The sequence below is a fragment of the Copadichromis virginalis genome, linkage group LG17 (assembly GCF_057382275.1).
Source record: "Copadichromis virginalis isolate Kocher_CV1m ecotype Utaka linkage group LG17, C_Virginalis_male_GT1.1, whole genome shotgun sequence".
Lineage (NCBI taxonomy): Eukaryota > Metazoa > Chordata > Actinopteri > Cichliformes > Cichlidae > Copadichromis > Copadichromis virginalis.
The window spans coordinates 23,563,477-23,584,836 of NC_140634.1; the positions used below are offsets into that span (position 1 = coordinate 23,563,477).

At 42.2% G+C, this 21,360-nt stretch overlaps 1 protein-coding gene across 1 annotated transcript in view; it reads right to left on the bottom strand.

Annotated features, from left to right (window-relative positions):
- Positions 1-618: 618 nt before the first annotated feature.
- Positions 619-21,360, bottom strand: part of ntn4 (netrin 4) — a 30,466-nt gene continuing 9,724 nt past the window's right edge. The window contains exons 3-10 of the mRNA XM_085436607.1: positions 20,573-20,851; positions 14,053-14,179; positions 13,644-13,829; positions 5,546-5,759; positions 5,098-5,189; positions 4,470-4,538; positions 2,470-2,643; positions 619-2,395 (exon numbers count right to left, since the gene is read on the bottom strand). Of these exons, the coding sequence (XP_085292733.1) occupies positions 2,256-2,395; positions 2,470-2,643; positions 4,470-4,538; positions 5,098-5,189; positions 5,546-5,759; positions 13,644-13,829; positions 14,053-14,179; positions 20,573-20,851 (1,281 nt within the window). The 3' untranslated portion in view covers positions 619-2,255. The remainder of the gene's footprint in view (positions 2,396-2,469; positions 2,644-4,469; positions 4,539-5,097; positions 5,190-5,545; positions 5,760-13,643; positions 13,830-14,052; positions 14,180-20,572; positions 20,852-21,360) is intronic.

The window sequence follows — 21,360 nt, forward strand, 5'->3', positions numbered from 1 at the left end:
GTACCCCGATCATATATCTGTGAACAGTATCCTTCACTCTCATTGGTAGAGAAAAGTTCAGTTTGGGACCTGCCTTCTCTGCCTCTCAGACTGCACATAAAAGAGAGACTGAGGGTGTTTTCATACACAATTGATGCCTTCTTCATTTCCCCCCTTGGTGCGTTTTGTTTGTGCAGATGTGAACCTAAACAACTACAATAAGACGACTTAGATAAACTCCAGAGCGGTTCATTTATGGTGAGAGTGTGATCCGACCTCAATCTGACCCTGCAAGTCTGAGCTAAATGCCTTCCCATGTCCAGCTTTCCATTCTGAGATTCGACAGTACACCAGACATACAAATGGAGATATTGCTCCATGTTATCCACTTCTACCAGAACACACCATCTTCATCCTGAAACTAAACGACGGGGAAAATACTACAAGTTTATTTATCGACTGATTTGGACCAGAGTAAATTAACCATAGGTATAAAAACACCCTTAGTTAAAGTGTAAACCACCACATTGGTTTTATTGGAGGCTTAAGTTGCCATATTTGGACCCAAGAGTTAACTGCCAAGTTATTTAGTTAAACCAGTATATCATCTGTAAACTGTAGGAGAGCAATGCAGAGGCACAGTAAAGGCACAATAACATACAACACAATCAGTCACTAAAACTCCACATGGATTTATACAAACATTCAACCATCTATAGATCCCAAAAATGTAAAGTCGGGAATGTTAACATGTGACTTTGTGGGGATTTACTCACTTTTAAAGGCAGACTCAAATGTCCTTTAAAAGAGCTTTCTTTCTAATAACCTCGGCAGCCTATTTTTGGGATGCTGCCAAGACACTGAATCTTAAGATTTGCCAGTTGGATGTGAAGATAGGTATGAGGTGATGCGGGCTGGCATACGAGATCAGATGAAGTGCCAGGTTTTGCAGCTGAGCTTGACTTCATGACCTGTCTGAACTACAGCTGCTTGATTTTATAGACAGATTTTACTTCCCGTGTTTATTAGTTGCTTGTGCCAGACTTTCAAACAGGATCACATTCAGGGTCAGTTTTATCTTCAAATAGCAAAACAGTGGAAAATTATTTCTCACGAGGGGCCTCAATTTTAATTGCATCACTTTGCAAACTGTACTGGTAAGCGCAGGTGTTGCTCGTTTGGCCCCAATCGTGTGTTTCTTGCCTCTGTAGGCTTTCTGAAGGCGCTGCAGTTTATCAGAAGGCTTATCAGTGCTGATAAACGATGGCTAAGTGACAAAAACAAGACGAAATTTGAAGTTATCCTTTAATATTACCATGAAAAAAAAAAAACAACTGGAGAAAGATATGGCATAATATTTATATAGATATATACAAAATAATACTGTACATGAGCACAAAAAGGAAGGAATAACAAGTTTTCTGATTTCTGAGTGTAAATATGAGCGAAATTAATGTACAGCGTTCTGCATTATAAACATTGGAACGGTTGAAAACTATAGAAAAGCTTAAGAGCTGGACTCAATCTGGACTGTGCTCATAATATATATATATATGTACTGCTGCATTCAACCACATTCTCTCTTTCTCTTCCTCTCTCTCTCTCACACACACTCTCACACACACACAGACAAATACATTCACGATTGGGGTGAAATCCAGTCGCTCTGATTTCAACACAGGCACACCTGGACTGGCTAAGATTTAACCACCTGTAGTGGCTTGTATGGCTTGTTCAGCGTCACACTTCGCACATTGTGTCTGCAGCACACACACACTTGCTGCCTCTGTGAGTGTGTCCACTGTAAAAAACAAAAAACAAAAAAAGGAAGGTTTTACGTGTGTGCGAGTTTGTATTTTTAATGCTCCTCTGTTTGTGTGTCCATATTCCCTCCTTCTGTCCTTCTGAGGATAAAGTGCTGCAGAGGAGGAGAAAGTGTCGCTCAGTTCTCGGACATGCTGCTGAAATTCTTGAGCTGCAGCAGCGACAGCAAAGAAAACATTTTCTTGACTCCTATATGAGAATGCAAGAATTAGAGACAGATGCGAGATGGACGTGTCTTAATGAAATTGCGTCCTGTGTGCTTTTAGCTTGTGCAGTCTGCCACTAGCTTTGAGCTCTCGGCAGTGGAAACAGGTAGGGCCTCAATCTTAGTCCCCGTCCCTTAAAAACCTGCTCTCAGACCTGTGCGACCCAATAATCCACACCTAGAAGATGGGAAACCAACATCCGTCACGTTAGCTGTCCCTCCGGTGCTGTTTTTCTAAATTACCCATCTACCAATTGCAGTCTTTCTTGAGTAAAGTGAGAACTTTGCGGCCCAAACTTGCTTTCCAAGGCTTGACAAAGCTCTTCATGTTGACCAGGAAGCGGCCCTGCTTACGATCCAAGTGGCCAGCCACCAGGTACTCCACGCCTGTGAGGAGAGGTCAGAGGGGTAAGCACATTTTGGATGTTACCAATGAACAAAGTTGGATGTGCGATTCTTGCCTGGATTGAGGATAGGGCAGGTGCAGCCCCGTGCGGTCCAGGACTCGGGGTAAAGGGTGACGCGACCGCGCTGTATCTTCATTTTGGTATTCTGACTGAGTACCTTCTGAACTTTGACCTCCACCTCAGCATGGGAGCCCTTATCGTGAGCTGCTAGCACTCTCACCTTCAGCACTGGAAGTCAGGGAGAAATGCAACAAGACCTTCAGAGCTGGAGTGTTGTTACACCAGAACAGTGGTGTCAAACTCAAATTCACAGTGGGCCAAAATTCAAAACTGGAACAAGGTCGCGGGCTAACATTAATATTTATTGGAAAAAAAATCTTCCTCCAGATTTAAGAATGAATCTCTTCTTATGGACTCAAACAAGTTTTGCTGAAAAACTGAATATGGAACAAGCAAAGCTTAATACTAAACAATATATATATTAGCTGTATAATACCAGTAGGCCAGCTCTAACAATAATTTGGTATGGCTTCGCGGGCCAAATGTAATTAGGCTGCAGGCCAAATTTGGCCCGCGGGCCAGAGTTTGACACCTATGCACCAGAACAACTTCTTTCTGCATTAAAATGCGACAAAACAACGTGATCCATGGAAGGAGGCTGTCGTGGAAAGTTTGGTTACTGGATGAACTTCAAACAAAGTTTTAATCTGATCAGTTTGAAACTCAGATCAGGTTTTCTTCCCCCCCCCCCCCAAGGGGCTGGAGCAGAATTAATCATTCCTCTGAATGCTGGGACTTTTTAAAGTAAAGAAAGTGAATTGTGATGCTTTCTTCAGACATTCATGAAGGTGAGCACGACTAACAACTTGTTAGCCAACTTAGGCTTTTCCTCCTTTGTGACTTTAATAATGACCATAATTTATAAAATTAACTTCAGGTTTTATTCAGTGTGACCTTAAACTAGAAACTGAGATCATAAACTCAACTGGAAAGTGTTTTTAGAGGTCACGGAGCGAGGGTTAAGGCTTTTTGGAATCAGAGGAGTCGCCCCCTGCTGCCCATTAAACAGAATGCAAATGCTGTGAATGATTTGACCTGCATTAGGTAGTGAACATGAGCAGACAAATATCAGCTGAGCAACTAAAGGTAAACATCAGGTTCTTGCTTGTGTTAATTATTTTTCTTGTATGCTGTCTTTATATTTGTAAAGAAGAGTTAACAGGGTACAGGGTGGTTGCCTGAAGTTTGCATGAAAGATGCCAAATTGTCTGCAAACACTTGCCAACTAATCTCTAAGCCATGGTTGGGCAAGTCCAGGCCTCGAGTGCCAGTGCCCTGCAGGTTTTAGATATCACCCTGGGTCCACAGACCTGAATCAAAAGATTAGTTCATTATCAGGCCTCTGGAGAACTTCAAGACATGTTGAGGAGGTAATTTAGCCATTTGAGTAAGGTGTGTTGAATCAAGGACACATCTAAAACCTGCAGGACATTGGCACTCGAGGCCTGGAGTTGCCTACCCCTCTAAGCAGTAGTGAAACTCTGAGAAGCGAACAGCAGACTAAAAATGGAAAAGATTCGTCTTCAAAACAAAAGCTGCACCTTTTGAAAGGTTTTGGTTTCAGCGGTAACATTTAGTTTGAAGGCAAAAGTTTGCCATTTATGATGTGCGTTCCACTTTTTTGCTAATTACTGCTTTTAGCTAACGTCCTCAATGCAAGCTACAGGCAAAAAAACCCCCAAAATAAATCTTCAAAAACAAACAAAAAAAATCTTGACTTTTATTTTGTTTTTGTAATTTTTTAATGAACCATTTTATTACAGGTTCTGTTTAATGTTTTGTTTGCTGTAACATATTCATTTACCAACTTGTGGGATAAATAAAGTACGTATAATTAAAATACAAAGACAGACTAAATCAATGAGCATGAGTATAACAATGTTAGACATAAATACAGTGAAATAGATGATTTACATTTAAATGCATTAAACTAATCAGGTAAAGCCAGGCTTACATGAGTTACAGTGCATGTTTGGAGATGTTTGAATGCTTACCGTATGCATAATTCATGGTGCAAAAGAGTTTGCTGTTGGTCAGACTTTGCTCTTGGCACTCACACTTCTCTGCAGGGGGGACATGCAAGAACAGTTTCATATTTGTAGCATAAATAAATAACTTTTTCTCTATGTGTGTGTGTATGTGTGTGTGCGCGCGTGTTGCCTCAGCTACTGTATGTGATGTCCTAAGACTAATAATAAGTACAGTGTGTGGCGTCCAGTGAGGAATGTGCCAATAAAAGCTGGAGTTACAGTGTGGTGGTACTGAGGGTCTGCGAGAAGAGACCTCCACTTGGAAACTGTCCTTGCACACACACACACACACACACACACACACACACACAGTCATGTTTCCATCCTGGAATCTGCATACCTCAACTTTCAAGCATGTCTTCATACAGCAATGTAATGATTTAAATTACGAGGACTTGCCTTTTGTCCCTAATGTCCCCACAACATGAGTAAAACAAGCACACACTCACACACATCTTTGTTCAATGTCTTTCTGAGAGCGTAGCCAGACTTTCATTACTTAAACATTAACACTTGGTCAGTGGACCGTGAAGGAGGATAAACCACACACACATGGACGCACGCACGCACACACACACTCTCTGTATTGTACCTAAGTGAAGAGCAGAGAAGAGTTCGTCCGTTCTGAAGATTCTGACTGACTCACTGGCGTTTCTGTCCAGGTGGTACAACTCCAGATCAGAGCTGCAACACAACATCGGCATACATGTTATCATAAAACAGGAATTATAGCATCGAAATACACTTAAAGTCCTTAAAGTCAACATCTCTTTAAGCAGAAAAAAAATTCTATTTATATTTAAGGCTACGTACAATTACATGAAAAACACGTTTGACTATTTTAACAGAGCAGACATACTGCCGAGTGATGATACCATACTAACATATTCTCAGTCTCGACCCTGCCTTTGTACTTGCTGTACAAAAACTGGGCAAATATTTGATAATATAAGGACACAAGGTCATGACTAAAAAAAGTTCAGTGCTTCTGTTTTTAGGCGCTACAGTTTTGTTATCAGGAGATAAAAGTTCTTACTCACCCAAACATGCAGTCTCCAGTAAACGGATCACAGTCTCCTGCACATTCACATGGACGGCATCCGTATTCGTGAAAGCCCCAGTATCCCACCATGCACCTGTCGCAGTGGGCTCCACCGACGCCTGGTTTGCAGATGCAGTTCCCGTTTGCGGGGTCACAGAGCGAGCCGTCTGCCAAGTGGAAGGGCATTGAGCCCATGGGGTGACAAGTACATGCTGGGGAAGAAAAAGGTGAAATTAAATTAGATTGGAAGGTTTTTAATTGTAGATGATACTAAAACATCATCCTTGCACTATCTGAGAGGCGAGGTACATACTGGACATGTTGTCAGTTCATTACTGAATTCATAGTCATAAATTCTTATGTGCGTGGTATGTTGTTGATCTGAATAATTCAGAAACTGATTTCCCCACACAACCATAACTAGGGTTTATAGAAAATGGTTAGAAAAAAGAAAAATATCAATCATTAGTGATTCTCTGGGGTAAATATCTTTTGTTGGAGAATGGCCAGAGCGCTTTGACATGATAGGACTCAAATGATCACTTATTAGAGCCAAAAGATGCAGAAGAGCATCTCAAACCTTGAAGCAAATGAGCTACAGCAGCAGAAAACCACATTAAGTGCCACTTTTGTTTGCAGAATCTTATTGAATCAATGCTATGAAGAATTGAGGCAATTCTTAAGGCAAAAAGAGTGTCAAATCTGGTACCAACGGGGTGCTGGTTTAGCTCAGTGTGTTGAGCAGGTGAACACATGCCATACGGTGGCCGGCCTGGGTTTGAGTCGACCCGCTGCCCTTTGCGGCATGTCTTCCCCCCTCTCTCTGCCCCTGCTTTCCTGTCCTGTTTTCACGGTGTCTATCAAATAAAGCTGAAAAAGGCCCCCCAAAAATCTGGTACCAACAAGGTGTACCTAATGAAATACCTGTTCAGAAATACTACACAAAAGACTAAAGAAAAGCAGTGAGCAGTGAGTCCAAAGGTCTGACAGTCTGCTGATTAGCAAATTGCTATTTATCACCTGCACTTAAGTATTTCATCAATTGCTCTATTGTCTGCTTTTGTGGCAGCCACTTAAAACACAAAGGCGTCTCTGTTTTTTTAATCACATGAAGACAGATGTTTATACTTCTTTATTTGTGATCCTAAGCTTTTTCCCAAAGTCGATCAATATGCTTTTAAGGTCTAGAACTCAAATTAATCCTCCTCACATGGATAGATGAACAAATACATACAGTAAAACTCTCAGCCCTCTAATTGTGTACCGATAGGGTGTTTTTCCAACAACCTCCAAAAACAACGAACACACCTTATTACACACCCACCCATGTTTCCATTGGACATCTGAGAAAACTGCTGTCTGCTGGGACCCGGAGTTGTCAGGCCTCCCCCATAAATAAACCGCAGAGAGAAACAAAGAAGGGGTGTTGTTTGGAGTCATTTGTCTTGTGTTTAATGATGCTTGAAGCCTGACTGCCAGTAAATGACTACTTACTGTACACCCAGAAGCTCCCTCAAGCTCCTTTTTCAAATAAATCATGGTGGAGAAAAAAGAAAAAACAACAACTTTAAGCCAGAGGTCTGAATCAGGCAGTTTTCTCAAACTGAACTGAATGTGTTAAATTCACATCGACGACTATAAACAAATGAGATGGCATGCTTTTAGAAACAAAGATTAGAGTTCATTCCTGACCTTAAAGCATGTTTGCCTTCAAACTGTTATCAGAGCGCTTCACGGACTTTATTTGATAAATTGTTCCGAAATAGAAATACAACAGTCAACATGAAAAGTTTTTAAAGCTTATCAGTTTATATAGGCGTTTTCCCCACCTCAGCAGTGAAATGCACACGAATGCTTGAAGTTTGTAGATAAACAGAAGCACCACTGAGTTTTTATGATTAAACTGCAAAAACTGAGTGCTGGTATAGCTCATGTGGGTTAAGGAGGCAACACATATGCTTTGCTATTGCAGAGTCTTGGGTTTGAATCTAAAGTTGCCCTTTTGCTGCTACTCTCTCTCTCTCGGCTTTCTGTGCTATCAGAAGGTTAAAAAGCCTAAAAATGCAAACAACAACAACAACAAACAAACAAACAAACAAAAACAAACTCTATGCTAGTTAAAGTTTGAGATAAAAAGACTGAATTTGGTCTCAGGGGCAGCAGCCTAAGCAGAGAAACCCAAACCTTCCTCTCCCCAGGTCTTAGGCTGGCTAAGACCTGGGGAGAGGAAGGTTTGGAAGATGTAATCTCCTAAGTTTGTCCTGGGTCTGGTTTGGGGCCTCCTCTCGTGAGGAAATACCAAGACCATCTCACTCAGGAGCCACCCAGAAGGAATCCTAGTCAGCTGCCTCCTTTCGATGTGGAGTAGCTGTATTCCTAGCCCCTCCTGAATAATTTAATTCTTTATCCTACCACTAAATGTAACTGAGCCTCCAGGAGCTCCACAAATGATTTTTTTAAGCTCCTAGCAAACACTCAAACAAAAACAAACCACAACAGTCACATAACTTACTTGGCAGAAACAATAAAGATAATCAATATCTATAACGTAAGCCATGTCCCAGCACACAGTTCTTTTCAGTTAGCTGCTCCCATTAACTGATCCATGTTGGGAGGTAAGCTAATGCCAGTTAAGATTAGTCACAAGAAATCTAGTTTTATCTAAATAGTTTTATAAAAAGGAACACATCATGCCACGATCTAAAGAAACACCTGACAAACAAAGTCACAGACATCTATCAGTCTGGAAAGCGTTACAAAGCCATTTCTAAAGGTTTAGGCCTCCAAGGAACCATGGTGAGAGCCGTTATACACAAATACAAAAAACATGAAACAGTGGTGAAGCGTCCCAGGAGTGACCGGCCAACCAGAAGTACTCCAAAAGTACAGTGATGACTCCTCCAGGAAGTCATAAAAGACCCCAGAAAAACACTAAGGAACCACAGTCTTCACATAGCTCAGTTAATGTCAGAGTTCCGAATCCTGAATCCGACTGAGATCCTGTGGCATGCTCTTAAAAAGGCAGCTCATGCTTGAAAACCTTCCAATGTGGCTGAATTACAACAATTCTGCAAAAGATGAGTGGGCAAAAATTTCTCCACGGCGCTGTAAAATACTCATTGCCAGTTACTGCAAATGCTTGTTTGCTGTTGTTGCTGCTAATAGGTGGACCAACCAGTTATTTGGTTTAGGGGGCAATCACTTTTTCGCACAGGGCCATGTAGGTTCCCCCTACCCTTAATAATAAAAACCTTCATTTGAAAATGCATTTTGTGTTTACTTGTGTTATCTTTGTCTAATATTTAAATTTGTTTGACGATCTGAAACATTTAAGTGGGACTTGAATGCTAAAAAATAGAAATGAGGAAGTGGGCAAACACTTTTTCCACACCGCTGTAAATACAACAACAGGCGACGGGAGTTACATGACCCAAACTGTGCCTTTGACCCAAGAGAACGATGTCAACTGTCAAACCAAACAGTTTATCAGACAACTCACCCACACAAAGATAAGATTGAACTCCATCAGAAGACCTAGCAATACAGTACCAATAAAATCATAAAGATATCACATTTATATCCTTTATAGATGTGGGCATGTAAAAAAGGCCATATCAGCACTCTCTTAGGAAGCATCCTGCACAGGTAAATAATTAATAGAGATCACAGCGCCACCTCAGTGCCATTTAAAACCAAGACACGTGTGACGGTGTGTTTGGCAAGCGTGTGAATTTTCATATTTGTGTGAAAATTTATGACCACTTGAAGGATTCACAATGCAACAACTCCTGTAAGCAAATATGTGCGTCTAAGAAACCTGTCAGCTGCAAGAGCTCTGACAATGAAGACTTTATGAGTGTGTGCTGAGACATGATACGACACCTGCCCGAACAACCACGAGAAAACCCACTACAGACATAAATCCCCACACACACAAACACACACTGTAACTCTCCCTCCTGATAAACGGCTTTGGTGTGTACCAGCTTGCGTGAAGCTTGACAAGAGTGTTTTCTTTCGTGGGCCCCTCAGAGGCTGGAATGAAAAAAATGTTCCTCACAACGGAGGGAAATTCCTCCATTGTCAGCGAGCTGCTGCAGTGGGATTACACAACCTGAACCTTCATTTTAGGGGTTCTCCAAGCATGTTGTTGCTCCTTTTTTCTAATCAGTCAGCCTTCATTAGTTATTATCCCAGAGGTGAGTTTTTGGGTGTAAAGCACCGAACCTAATGACTGAAATCACACCTGCTGTAAAGAAGGCATGCATCTGTTTCTGTGACCTTATCAGAGATGCAGAGATATGAGAAAACGTCAGAAAATCTGGAAGGACAATAAATGAGGTTGTATAAGTCCATACAGTATGCAATTTATCAACTACTCACTGTTCCTGAACTGCCAGACAGAACAGCAAGAGACTTGGTACACATGCTGCAGGACATGACAAGCTTAAAAAGTTATGGAACATCACAGGTGGCATGGTCTCCATATTTCAGAAACTGCTTGTCTACTGGAATTTCCCCAAACATCCATCTCTTGGGCAACAGTAACTCAAATAGCCACCTGCTACAAGCAAGGGATGCAGAAGAGCATCTCAGCCCTTAGAGCTGATGAGCTACATCAGCAGAAGACCACACCAGCTGCCAGTCCTTACTAAAACTGGACAATGGTCATATAATGAAATATATGATGATATAATGGTGTTTGTTTAAACACCGCCTGAGCATTGTCGCTGACCATGTCCATCTCTTTATGACCACAGTGTTCCCATCTTCTGATGGCTGCTTCCAGCAGGATAACACAGGACAATGAGTTCACTGTACTCATACGGCCTCCACAGTCACCAGATCGCAGTCCAATAGCGCTCATTTAGGATGTAGTGGAACAGGTGATTTGCATCATGGATGTCAACATGGACCAAAATCTCTGAGGAATGTTTTCAGCAACTTGTTGAATCTGCGCCACAAAGAGTTAAGGCAGTTCACAAGGCAAAAAGGGTTCAACTTGGTAGCAGGAAGTTGTACGTAACAAACTGGCCAATCAGTGTCTATAAAAAACAGACAAAGCCACTGTGACATCGCCCACTGGTTAGTGAATTCATACACAAGTGAAGCTTTCAGATGTGTTTCCACCATTGCTATTTTAGTGTACTGAAACCAGACATGACAAGTAGATCTGAAACCCAGAACACTGCACACTCATACAGTAACAATGTATCAACCATAAGGTGATGGAGAAGCACACCCCGTTTTATCCTCCTGTTTGTCTCCAATTAGGAATATGTGTTTAATACATGACTATAAATCCTGATGAATTAATCATCTGTAGCCCTAGTTTAAAGTTAATTTTAACTGTGTTTACTAAGGTCAAAGATTCAGGGAGCTGAAGGGTTGCTTTTGACCGTTCTTGCAACCAGAGGAGTCCCCCCCTGCTGGCTGCTAGTTTCATGGCAGGACTTTCTTCTAGAGCAGGGGTGTCAAACTCAAATACACAGTGGGCCAAAATTCAAAACTGGATCAAAGTCGCAGGCTAACATTAATATTCATTGAAAAAAAATCTTCCTCCAAATATAACAAGGAATCTTTTCTTATGGACTCAAACAAGTTTTGCTGAAAAACTGAGCATGGAACAAGCAAAGCTTAATACTAAACAATATATAAAACTTATATAAACGTATATATAACTTAATATTGCACACATGCAAAATCGAAATTCCAATTAAATAACACATCAGTGGAATTCATTTCTTAAATAAAAATTGTATTTGCAGCCAAAACACCAACAGAGCATTCTGGGAATTGTAGTATTAGCAGTACATGAACTGTATAATACCAGCAGGCCAGCTCTAATAGTAATTTTGTATGGCTTCGCGGGCCAAATGTAATTAGGCTACAGGCCAAATTTGGCCCGCGGGCCAGAGTTTGACACCTATGTTCTAGAGTAATGCTGTTACGTTAACTAACTGCGACTCTAACTACAAAGAAGTTATTTTTTTAAACTTCATTGTTAATTTTCATTCTATTTTTTCTGCTTTGAAGTGTTGAGTTTGGCATTTTGCCTCAGCTATCTTAGTTTGGATAAGCAAAGAGTGGATCCTCCTGAAGAACCTAGGACTCTGCACACTCATACAGTAATAACCCTTCTGTCACAAGGTTTCTCTCTTACTGTCGATTATCATTTATTTTACTCTGAATAGGATCATAATTTCCAAAACGCATAAGGCTGTGTAGTAAAAATGACTGGAAACTACTGAATTATATTATAAACTAAACTGATGTGTTAATGAGGTCATAAATCAGGTAAGAAATTGGATCATTTTGGATTCGTATGACCAAAATACTCCCCACCCCTCTGGTGGCCATTCATATACAGTCTGTCTTTTGTAGAGCAGAGCTGCAGACACTTTTTCTTGTTTTTCAGACATGATTTATTCATGCCCAGACACAGATTTGCTGCTGAGTATTTTACAGGTTCTTATAAATGTCTGCTTGTATTTATCTTGAAATGAATCTCTTGAATTATATAATGCAAGAATTTCACTCACATGTGCTGTACCAATGTACCTGCACATGTGATGTGACAATAAAAGTGATTTGATTTGATTTGCACGATGAAATCAAACCCTGAAAGACGGCAAATTGGGCTGATAGCCAACATGTTCTTCCCTCTGTGTTTTTGAACGGTCTGCTGCTACTTGATACTCTTTAGGTTTTAATGAGATTTGCTTGCACACACACACACACACACACACACACACACACGCACACACGCACACACACACACACTTTCCTTGGCGTTCATTTCCAGCATACCTGTGGGGATGAGTTCACAAATCTGACAGATAATCAGAGGGAGACTGTAGCCACCGGTCTGTGTTTATGGATGACTATCTCATGTTTACTTAACACTCACCTCTTCACAACCCCCCCCCCACCACCACACACACACACACACACACACAGTGACGGAGAAAGGACCGTCACACATTCACAGCTAACAATCAAGCTCTGAGTCACATCTTAAAAATGGCAGAACAAACCGAGATGGACAAGCAGGAGTTTTATGATGAACTTTGAGTCAAGACACAAGTATGCCTCCATCTGATGATTAACTATGGAGTAACTGGATGGAGAATGGGGCATCTGCTGCCTCTGAGACACACACACACACACACACACACACACACACACACACACACACACACACACACACACACACACACACACACACACACACACACACACACACACACACACACACACACACACACACACACACACACACACAGAGAGCCAGGTGCCCGTGAGGACTGAGTGTTATGCAGCATGTTCTGGCTTGTGATCTCCGTCCTCTGCATTCCTGAGAAAAATCAAAGGGCTGTGCCAGTATGGTGCATTTGTCACCACTGGTCTAATGCTGTGACTCCATATTGAATGTCGTGTGCCAGTGAAATTCCTATTATCATTCCAAATAGATAGCAGTTTTATAAAATATACTGTAGAAAGTAAATGGACAGTCAAGAACACGGCTGAGCTTTTAGCTGCTCTTTCACATTTAAAAAGATACTTCAGTAGAAGCAACTTGATTACTCGTTTCATCCAAGGTATGGATGAAACGTTAGATGGACTACTGCAGCAGAAGATCACACCAGGTCCGCTCCCATTAACTAAGAACAGGAAACTGAGGCTAAAATTCACACCCGCTCTGACAAGACTCTGTTTCTGCTACAAGATTCAGATTGAAGGGTCAGAATTTGCCATGATTTTCACGTTAATATGAACTTCTGACCTCTATGAAAGCTCTGAGAAATGTTTCCAGCACCTTGGTGGATCTGTGACATGAAGATCTAAGACAGCTCTGAAGGACAAAGGGTCCAACTTGGCACCAGCAAAGTGTTACCAATGAGGGTATATAGACTTACATCAAGGGTGTCTAACATAGATTAATTCATGGGGCACATACAGTTCATTTTGTGGGCTTGTTCATTTTAAATTTACATCTGAAACATTTGACGATCTCTAATAAAGTTGATGCCACCAACTGTGCTCCTAAAAGTCTGCCTCCCACTATAGTTTAGTAAAATGTGTGTGCAGCTTACGTTTGCAGGAGTCGGGGGCGGCGTGCGGTCGGTTGGGATCTCTGTAAAAGCCTGGCTTGCATTTCTCACACTGTCGCCCTTCAGTGTTGTGCAGACAATCGCAGATGCCTCCGCTTCGCTGGCCAGACTCTCGCCACGCTGTCCAATCAAAGCGGCAGTTCTGAGCGTGTCCGTTACACTTGCACTCTGGTGTGAGAAGAAGAAGATAGTCATCAAGAATGAAAATATCAGACTGGCAACTGGCTATATGTACAAATGTTTCAGAGAGCATTTGGAGGCTGTTCGTTCTGATATTTTAGTAAAGTATGAAGGTTTTCAATAACCTTTCCTAGATTTAAGATTTACAGGCTAAGTTTTAATACAAGAGTCCTGTGGTGGAAAAAGGTGTGAACAATTTTGTTTGACTCACTCCGACATTCATGCGGCGCTCCCGTCAGTCCATCGGCAGGCTGCCACGGTCTGTCGTTGTACAGAGGAGCGCAGCGCTCGCAGTGATCACCTGCAGTGTTGTGTCTGCACACACACTTCCCATGGACCTGTGAGAGAGAGCTCATTAGCAACAAGCAGCATGAAAGACGGAGGTAAAGATGGACAAATAGCAGGAACAAAGAGGTCAGTGTGATGGAAAGGACAAGCTTCTTCACTCTCTCTTAACCACTTCCTTTTTTAATCGCTCCTATTCTCTTGGTCCAAAATCAGTGAATGGAGATTTATTGTTTGGCTTCATGGCTAGAAACGGGAATGGGCCTCAGCTCTGAAAAGCCTGCGTGTGTGTGTGTTTATGAGTATGTGTGTACGAGTGCAAGTATGCAGCGCTGAGAGCACAATAACAATCTCCTTGTCATTCCTGTGAGCTGGAATGCCATGCATGCTGGATAATGATTGAATGGGGGGGGGGGGGGGGGCAAAGCATCTGAGGAAGCTCTTTATTTGTTTGTGTTACACCGTGCAACTGCAATGTAGGACACAATTACACGGCAACTGCAGGGGTACACTCGCAATAATCAACGTGCACACAGGCGTGCAAAATAATTGCAAACGCACACAGATTCTTTGCACTCATTTCCCACGGTGTCGTGATGCGTCATACCTTGTCCCCGGTTCAAAAATCCTATAGGAGCACGGCCACATGCAGCATGCCCTCTGCCTGAACTGACCCCAGATCAGCCCCGCAATGTCGAGGTGAACACGCACACACATGACTGGTTTCACACACCGGTTTTAATCACACTAATAGGAGGAGAAATTGCACAAATGAGAGGTCCGGGTAATCAGGAGACATGATTACACGTTCAGCAAAGAGTAGTGATTAATATAAAGTGTGCAAAGAAAGGAGGGGAAAGAGGAGAAGCAGAAAAAGCCAGGAAAAAACTCTGGCTTAAGTCCACACGGCTGGTATTTCAACCCACATGTTTACCATACGGCGATATGCCATAGTTAACACACACCCAATGATGCAAACTCATCAAGACTGTGGACAAGGGGGGCTGGCCTGTCTGTGCATTTATGTACTTTTACACAAAGACCATTACCGGTTCCCAAAAGTTCCCAAAGAAGTACAAATATTTTAGTATTTGCACGGCAGTTATAAGTAAATACCACAGCTGTAGGTGTGCTTGATTTATCTCCATAACAGCTCCACAAAAGCTTTGAGACAGATGAAAGCATTACAGGCTCATTAACTATTACCACTTTATAAAATGCCTTTTCTGAGTTCAGGTTTTACATAGCTGAGGTTTTCTCGTGTTAAATGTAACATAACAAATAAAGGCCTATTACAGCTCTACCAGGGCCTGATGTGACACTGGACTGGTGGGCATGTCTTGCACCTTAGGACTGTTGACTCAGATTATACTTAAAACCTTAGGCTGCAGTCTCACAGGCCCAGAGACAGGAAGTCGTCATCTTCTCTCTCACCGGAGCCTTTTGGTAATGGAGCAGTGAGTCACCCAGACAGTAAATGGTGAGTGTAGCTGCCAGCAACCGCTCGCCAACCGGTCAGGAATACACATCCTTCCCCAGGGACCGGAGGTCACCAGCTGGTCTCTGGCTTGTGTTACAATACAAAATTTTTAATTTATTTTATCAACTTTTCTTCTGACAATGCTGTCTGTGTTGAGCGCTCAGTGGATCTGCGTTCGACTGCTCCGCCTAGGCTGCACTGTCGAGTGCAGAGCCATTGAGCGCAGCGCAAGCTAGCAAGACAGAAGCTAAGCTTGTTGCAACATGGCAACTACCTCAACGCTACCCGAAATTGAACCTCCCCCACCCTCATTCAGATCTGGCGTTAGGAACTATCTTGGTCTGATCTTGGTGACGTATGACCCTGATGGTAAGCGCATCATGGACAAAAGTAAAACAGTATGTCGGATGTGCCACGCAATGCTCAATTGGTGGGAACTAGTGCATTAGCGCAGTTAGCTTGTTAACGTGTTGACGCCGTCCAGCCCCACCCACTGGGTGATCCTGTTAACTCGTTAATGGAGATTTGCGGCATTATGGCGTTAAAGTCATTTTAACGAGATTAACGCTGACAGCACTAGTGGGAACACAATGAATATGACTGCACATTTACGCCGACATCATCCTAGTGCAAAGACAAGTGGAAGCAGACAAAAACAACAAGCATGCATGCTACAAACTTCACCAGAGTCATTTAGACAGCCGTTAGCACATGATTCTCCTTATGGGGACCTGATATGTTTAATATGCTGCTGAGAATATAGCCCAGAAGAAGCGGATAGTATAGCTTTTATTTTTGGAAAGAGCCATTTCTCTGTAATAAACTCTTTTCCAAAGATGAGTGATTTCTCGATCAGATAGATTTATTTTATTTTATTACTTTGTTGTTTCAGCAACATTACATTTAAAAACTGTACGTTTGAGTTAAAATATATATTTATAATTTTAATAAATGACAAATTAAAAAAGGCATGAACATTTTTTGTATCGAAAAAATATCGAACCGTGACACCAAAGTATCGAACCGAACCGTGAATTTTGTGTATCGTTGCACTCCTAATATATAGCTATATATTTTATAATCTTTCTTGTGAAAAAAAAAAAAGTGGTGGAATGTTGCTTCCGTGCGTTTGAGCAGCTCTGCTCCTGTGGGTCCATAAATAAACTGTCTTATCTGTTTTATCCATGTTTTTAACTTCAGTTCCTGTCACCTGCATTTTGTCCCTCTCGGGATACAGCTTATCTTTAAAAAAATTTTCAAGTTATTAACTTAAAAGATGACTCAGATTAAAAGTATTCTTCCACCCTCTCATGTTTCTGAAGTGGTTCCACACTTTTATCTTGTTTATTTCGGTCTGAGTCAGATGATGAGTTTGCAAACTTGTGGTTTGGTTCCTTTCACAAACAGAAAACTCAAAGTGAACCAAAATGCATCACTAAGAACCTGAGTGCATCAGTCTGGGTTGGATTATGATTTGAATCACGTTCCCACCATAAATGAACTGTTCTGGAGATCATCTGCAGCCAAACTTAGAACTCCTTTTTAAAAGGTGCGGTTGTTTTTGGTCCCCACCAAAGTTTGCACTGTGTTCAGGTCGGCAAAAAACAAACCCCATCAAGAGGCGGTGAAATGAACCAGAGCTTGATTCAAATGGACTAAACAGGACGTGTGAAACAGGCCCTGCTCTTTATTTGATGACAGCTTTTTCTCATTCACTTGCATGCTTAATGGTCAGCAGCTACTGTGGAAGTGAAAACTCATCCCAGAGCTCAGGGTCACACTCAGAACAGAGCGATCCCTGACAGAACTGATTTCCCCCTGACAGAACTGATTTCCCCCTGACAGTTCAGTTGCAGGCACGGGATGCCATTAAATGTGCTTGTGTTAGCTTTGTGGCTAATCACGCAGAACTACAAAGCCTCCTGTGGGTGGACGGGAGGACAAAACCAACAAACAGAGCAACCCTTCAGTCTCTCAGTGACTATCAGAGCCACTTTCTCTGCTGATTACGCCAAACAGGCACACTTAGAGCAGACAAAACACTGCATGCCTGAGAAAACGTGCACACCACACACACACACGCACGCACGCACGCACGCACACACACACACACACACACACACACACACACACACACACACACACACACACACACACACACACACACACACACACACACACACCATGTGTGATAAAAGTACACATTTGGATAGAGAAGTGAATACTGCATTGTTTGCTTAGCACACAGAATGGCAAATTTAGAAGTTTGCACATGTTTACAGTATGAAGAACCCCAAAAATGTATAACAACACACACACGCACGCACACACAAAGCTTTCTCAGAGCGATCACTAATCTCTGCCCTCATCTCCTGTCCTGTGCAGCACTGCTTGTTTGGGTTTTGTCAGAAACAGCAGCTCTGGTTCGAAACGGAGACATAAAACAAACTGCTGATAGGCGGGACAAAAATGCGTTTATATAACCTCACCTGTGTGTTTACCGAACGTTCCCGCATGGCACACAGCGCAATCACGCTCCAATGACCTGAGGTAATTTTGTGAGGACCGTTAAGGCAGATTTACACTTCGAACTGTAACGCTCACGTGCAGCTAGAATAATACTTGCTGTAAAAAAAAAGAAAAAAGAAAAAAGTAGTATTCTCCACCATTCTACATTCGAATGATTTATTGTAATTATCTTAGCATGCAGAGGAGGGTTTTTCTGCCCTGTCCTTTTACAGTCTTATTCAGACGATTTTTCATCCCACTGATGGAGGAAATCCTGATGAAAATACTCAGCGGAGCTACTTGGAATTTCTTGGCATGCAAACAGTCAGATTAAAAGATTGAAAGAGCTGTGGCCAATAAATTGTTTATCACCAGATTCATGGCAAAAATGCTCGTATCAGCAATAAAAACACGCTCGAACGACCTCATTCATTTATCACACGGAATACCGAACACGTTCGCTGTTTCATATCAGTTTAAAAAATTAGCACTCTGGGTTTTTTCAGCTGCATGTCTCAAGGGGATATAACTTTATCATTTCATGCTCCGCTTGACTGATTAATTAAAAGGATAATACGTGGACGCAGCAGTGCCCACTTCACTGGGGAGCAGCTGTTTCTTGGGGTCTTCTTTAACAGGATGGAAAGAGTGGAATGGGAGAGAACTTAAAGCGGAGCTGTGGATTTACCAGTCAATCTATGTTACTGCTATCACCTTTGACCACATGTTGTGGGCAGTGACAGAAAGAATTAGATTTTGGATAAAAGTGGTGGAAGTGAGGCTCATCTGAAGGCTTGGGCTCACCTTATCAGGTGAGGAGCTCAGTCATTCAGGAGGGAGTTTTTTGATCCACGTAAAAAAAGCCAGCTGAGGTGGTTCCAGCATCTGGCTAGGATTGTTCAATTATTAGGACACAGTGGAGAGATTTTGCCTCCCAGGTGGTTTAGGAATGCCACCACGACCCCCCTGGAGAGTTGGAGGTGGTGGTTGGAGCCCACACCCGGATAAATAGATAGAAAAGGGATAGATGGAACCATGTAAAGTAAAGAATGGTTTAGTTTGTCAGATTTTCTTTAAAAAGTTTTATCCTTTTGCACCTTTGGACCTCTTCTAGCACTGCTAATATCTTTAGATCAGTCCCCAAACACCTGCATGTGCGCACCTGTGACGACTGTGGATCTCAAACTACTACAAAGAGGAAACCTTCTGTATCAGACTGGCCTAACTTTCACGTCACTGCCAATGAGAGCTTGGCTAGAATCCAGAGACCGAGTTTACAAAGGTTACAGTCTAAACCCTAAAAAGTGAGCATCAGATCAGGGATGATGCTCACTTTTTCTGATATTCTGGTTGTGCACTAACAGAAAAACAAAAAACAAAATAGGAAGTAGAGCTTGAGGTGGAAGCTCTACTTCCTATTTTCAAAGATGAAGATTATTACGTGGATGAAGAAGACAATGAAAACGAATAAAATGAAGATGAAAATGAAGAAAAAGACAAAGAGTGTGAAGAAGACGAGGGTTGTGCCCTGCTAGTGTCAGATTGTTAAAGAAGAGTTCTACTTAAAGTCCTGAGACGTGTCAAGGAAGCCGTAGGTTTCTGGGGTCAATCCAAGAATCTGCCCACCAGATTTGGCTTCCTACAAACTCATCTACTTCCTTTAAATGAAATTCAAGATGAGGGGTGGCAGGTTTGACGCACCACAAAGGGTTGCAAATACAGTGTAAGTGGTTTGTTGCAGTAAGATCAAACGAACAAAATTTATCTCTTAAAATGATCCATTTAGTGAGAAGAAAATAAGTTTTTATTCGTGTACGGGCTACAGCTTTGATGTAGTACCACTGTTTATCTGTGTAAAGGCCTCTGCTCACAGGCTGCAAAGGAAACTCTCACTTTCCTGTCAGGCATGGCTGATTGCAGCAGAGCAGGCGCTCGGCTTCAAAGTCGTCCGGCTGTGTTTGTTTGTGGAGATGGCCGTGATAGGAACTTGGCTTTGAAATGCTTAAGGTTGATCTCCAGCAAAAACATTGTCAGTTCACACCTTCATCGACACACTCGCTCGCATCAACACCACCATTAAACCGCAGGTTGAACCGACATCTCCATCTCCTGCGTTTGTTATCACGCAGAGAGCGGCAGCCGGAGTCAAGAGCAGAGGAAGCAGGAGGGAATGAACGTGACCACTCCTTTAGTCTGTTTTCTTAACACGACTGCCAACATGAAGGGAAACAAAGCTTGATTTCTCGAGAGCGAGTGAAAAAACGAGCACATGGCGTGTGACTACGTGGTCAGAAGAATCAAAACAAGTGAGACTAGCAACAGAAAAAAAGATGTACGTGTGTGAAAAAAAGAGAAGGTGAATAGTGGTGTGATTAGCACTGGAATTGATAAAGATTTAAAAACAACCAAAAAACAGGCAGTAACCGGAGTTCGAGAACATTAACTTCTCTCCTCTTACCACGTGGTTGGTCCGGTCTCTGATGGGCTGGTATCCCGGCATGGGGACACACTGATCGGCGTGGCCGTTACAGAAGCAGCTCCCCTTCACTATCAGGTCGTAGATGGCGAAGTGTCGGGTGGGGAGGGGTTCGTGTGCGGAGGTGAGGTCTTTGGCCTGGCAGGGACACTTCTGATGCTTCAGCAGTCTGATCCGGATGTTGGTCACCTTCAGCTGCTGCTGGCCCTTCAGCCCGTAAGGATCCACGGACTCCCACTTCGGAAGGGTTCGGTAGATCACCTGACATTTAGAAAGAGACAATCAAGGAAACAAAAAGAAAACAAAAATTAAATGAGCAAAACACCAAAAAATGGAAATTCCTCTATTTACCCACATCACTGTGATCTAATAGAACTAAAAAGTCATTTTGTAAGACATGCATCGTTGAAATTACAGCAATGATTGACACGGGTTTACCTTTTTCATGCTACATCTAACTGGATAAATGTGCTACTCATTGCCTGGGACGTCTTTCATGGAAAATGTCTTCCAACTTATTTTACAGCTTCAAAGGTATACTCTTCCTATTTTATTAACCACTACAAACACATTAGAACAGATTTTAAAATACATTTTACAGGCGTTTGTAGATTTTCAGGGTTTGAGGTGCAACTTTGTCTCCTTCCTTAAAGTCATGCATGCTCTGCTCTGCGGGTCTCATTAGGTGTATATACAGGACATGAATGTCAGTGATGATAGCCCCAGAGCATAATGCCACCACCATACTTTACAGTTGCTATAGTGTTCTT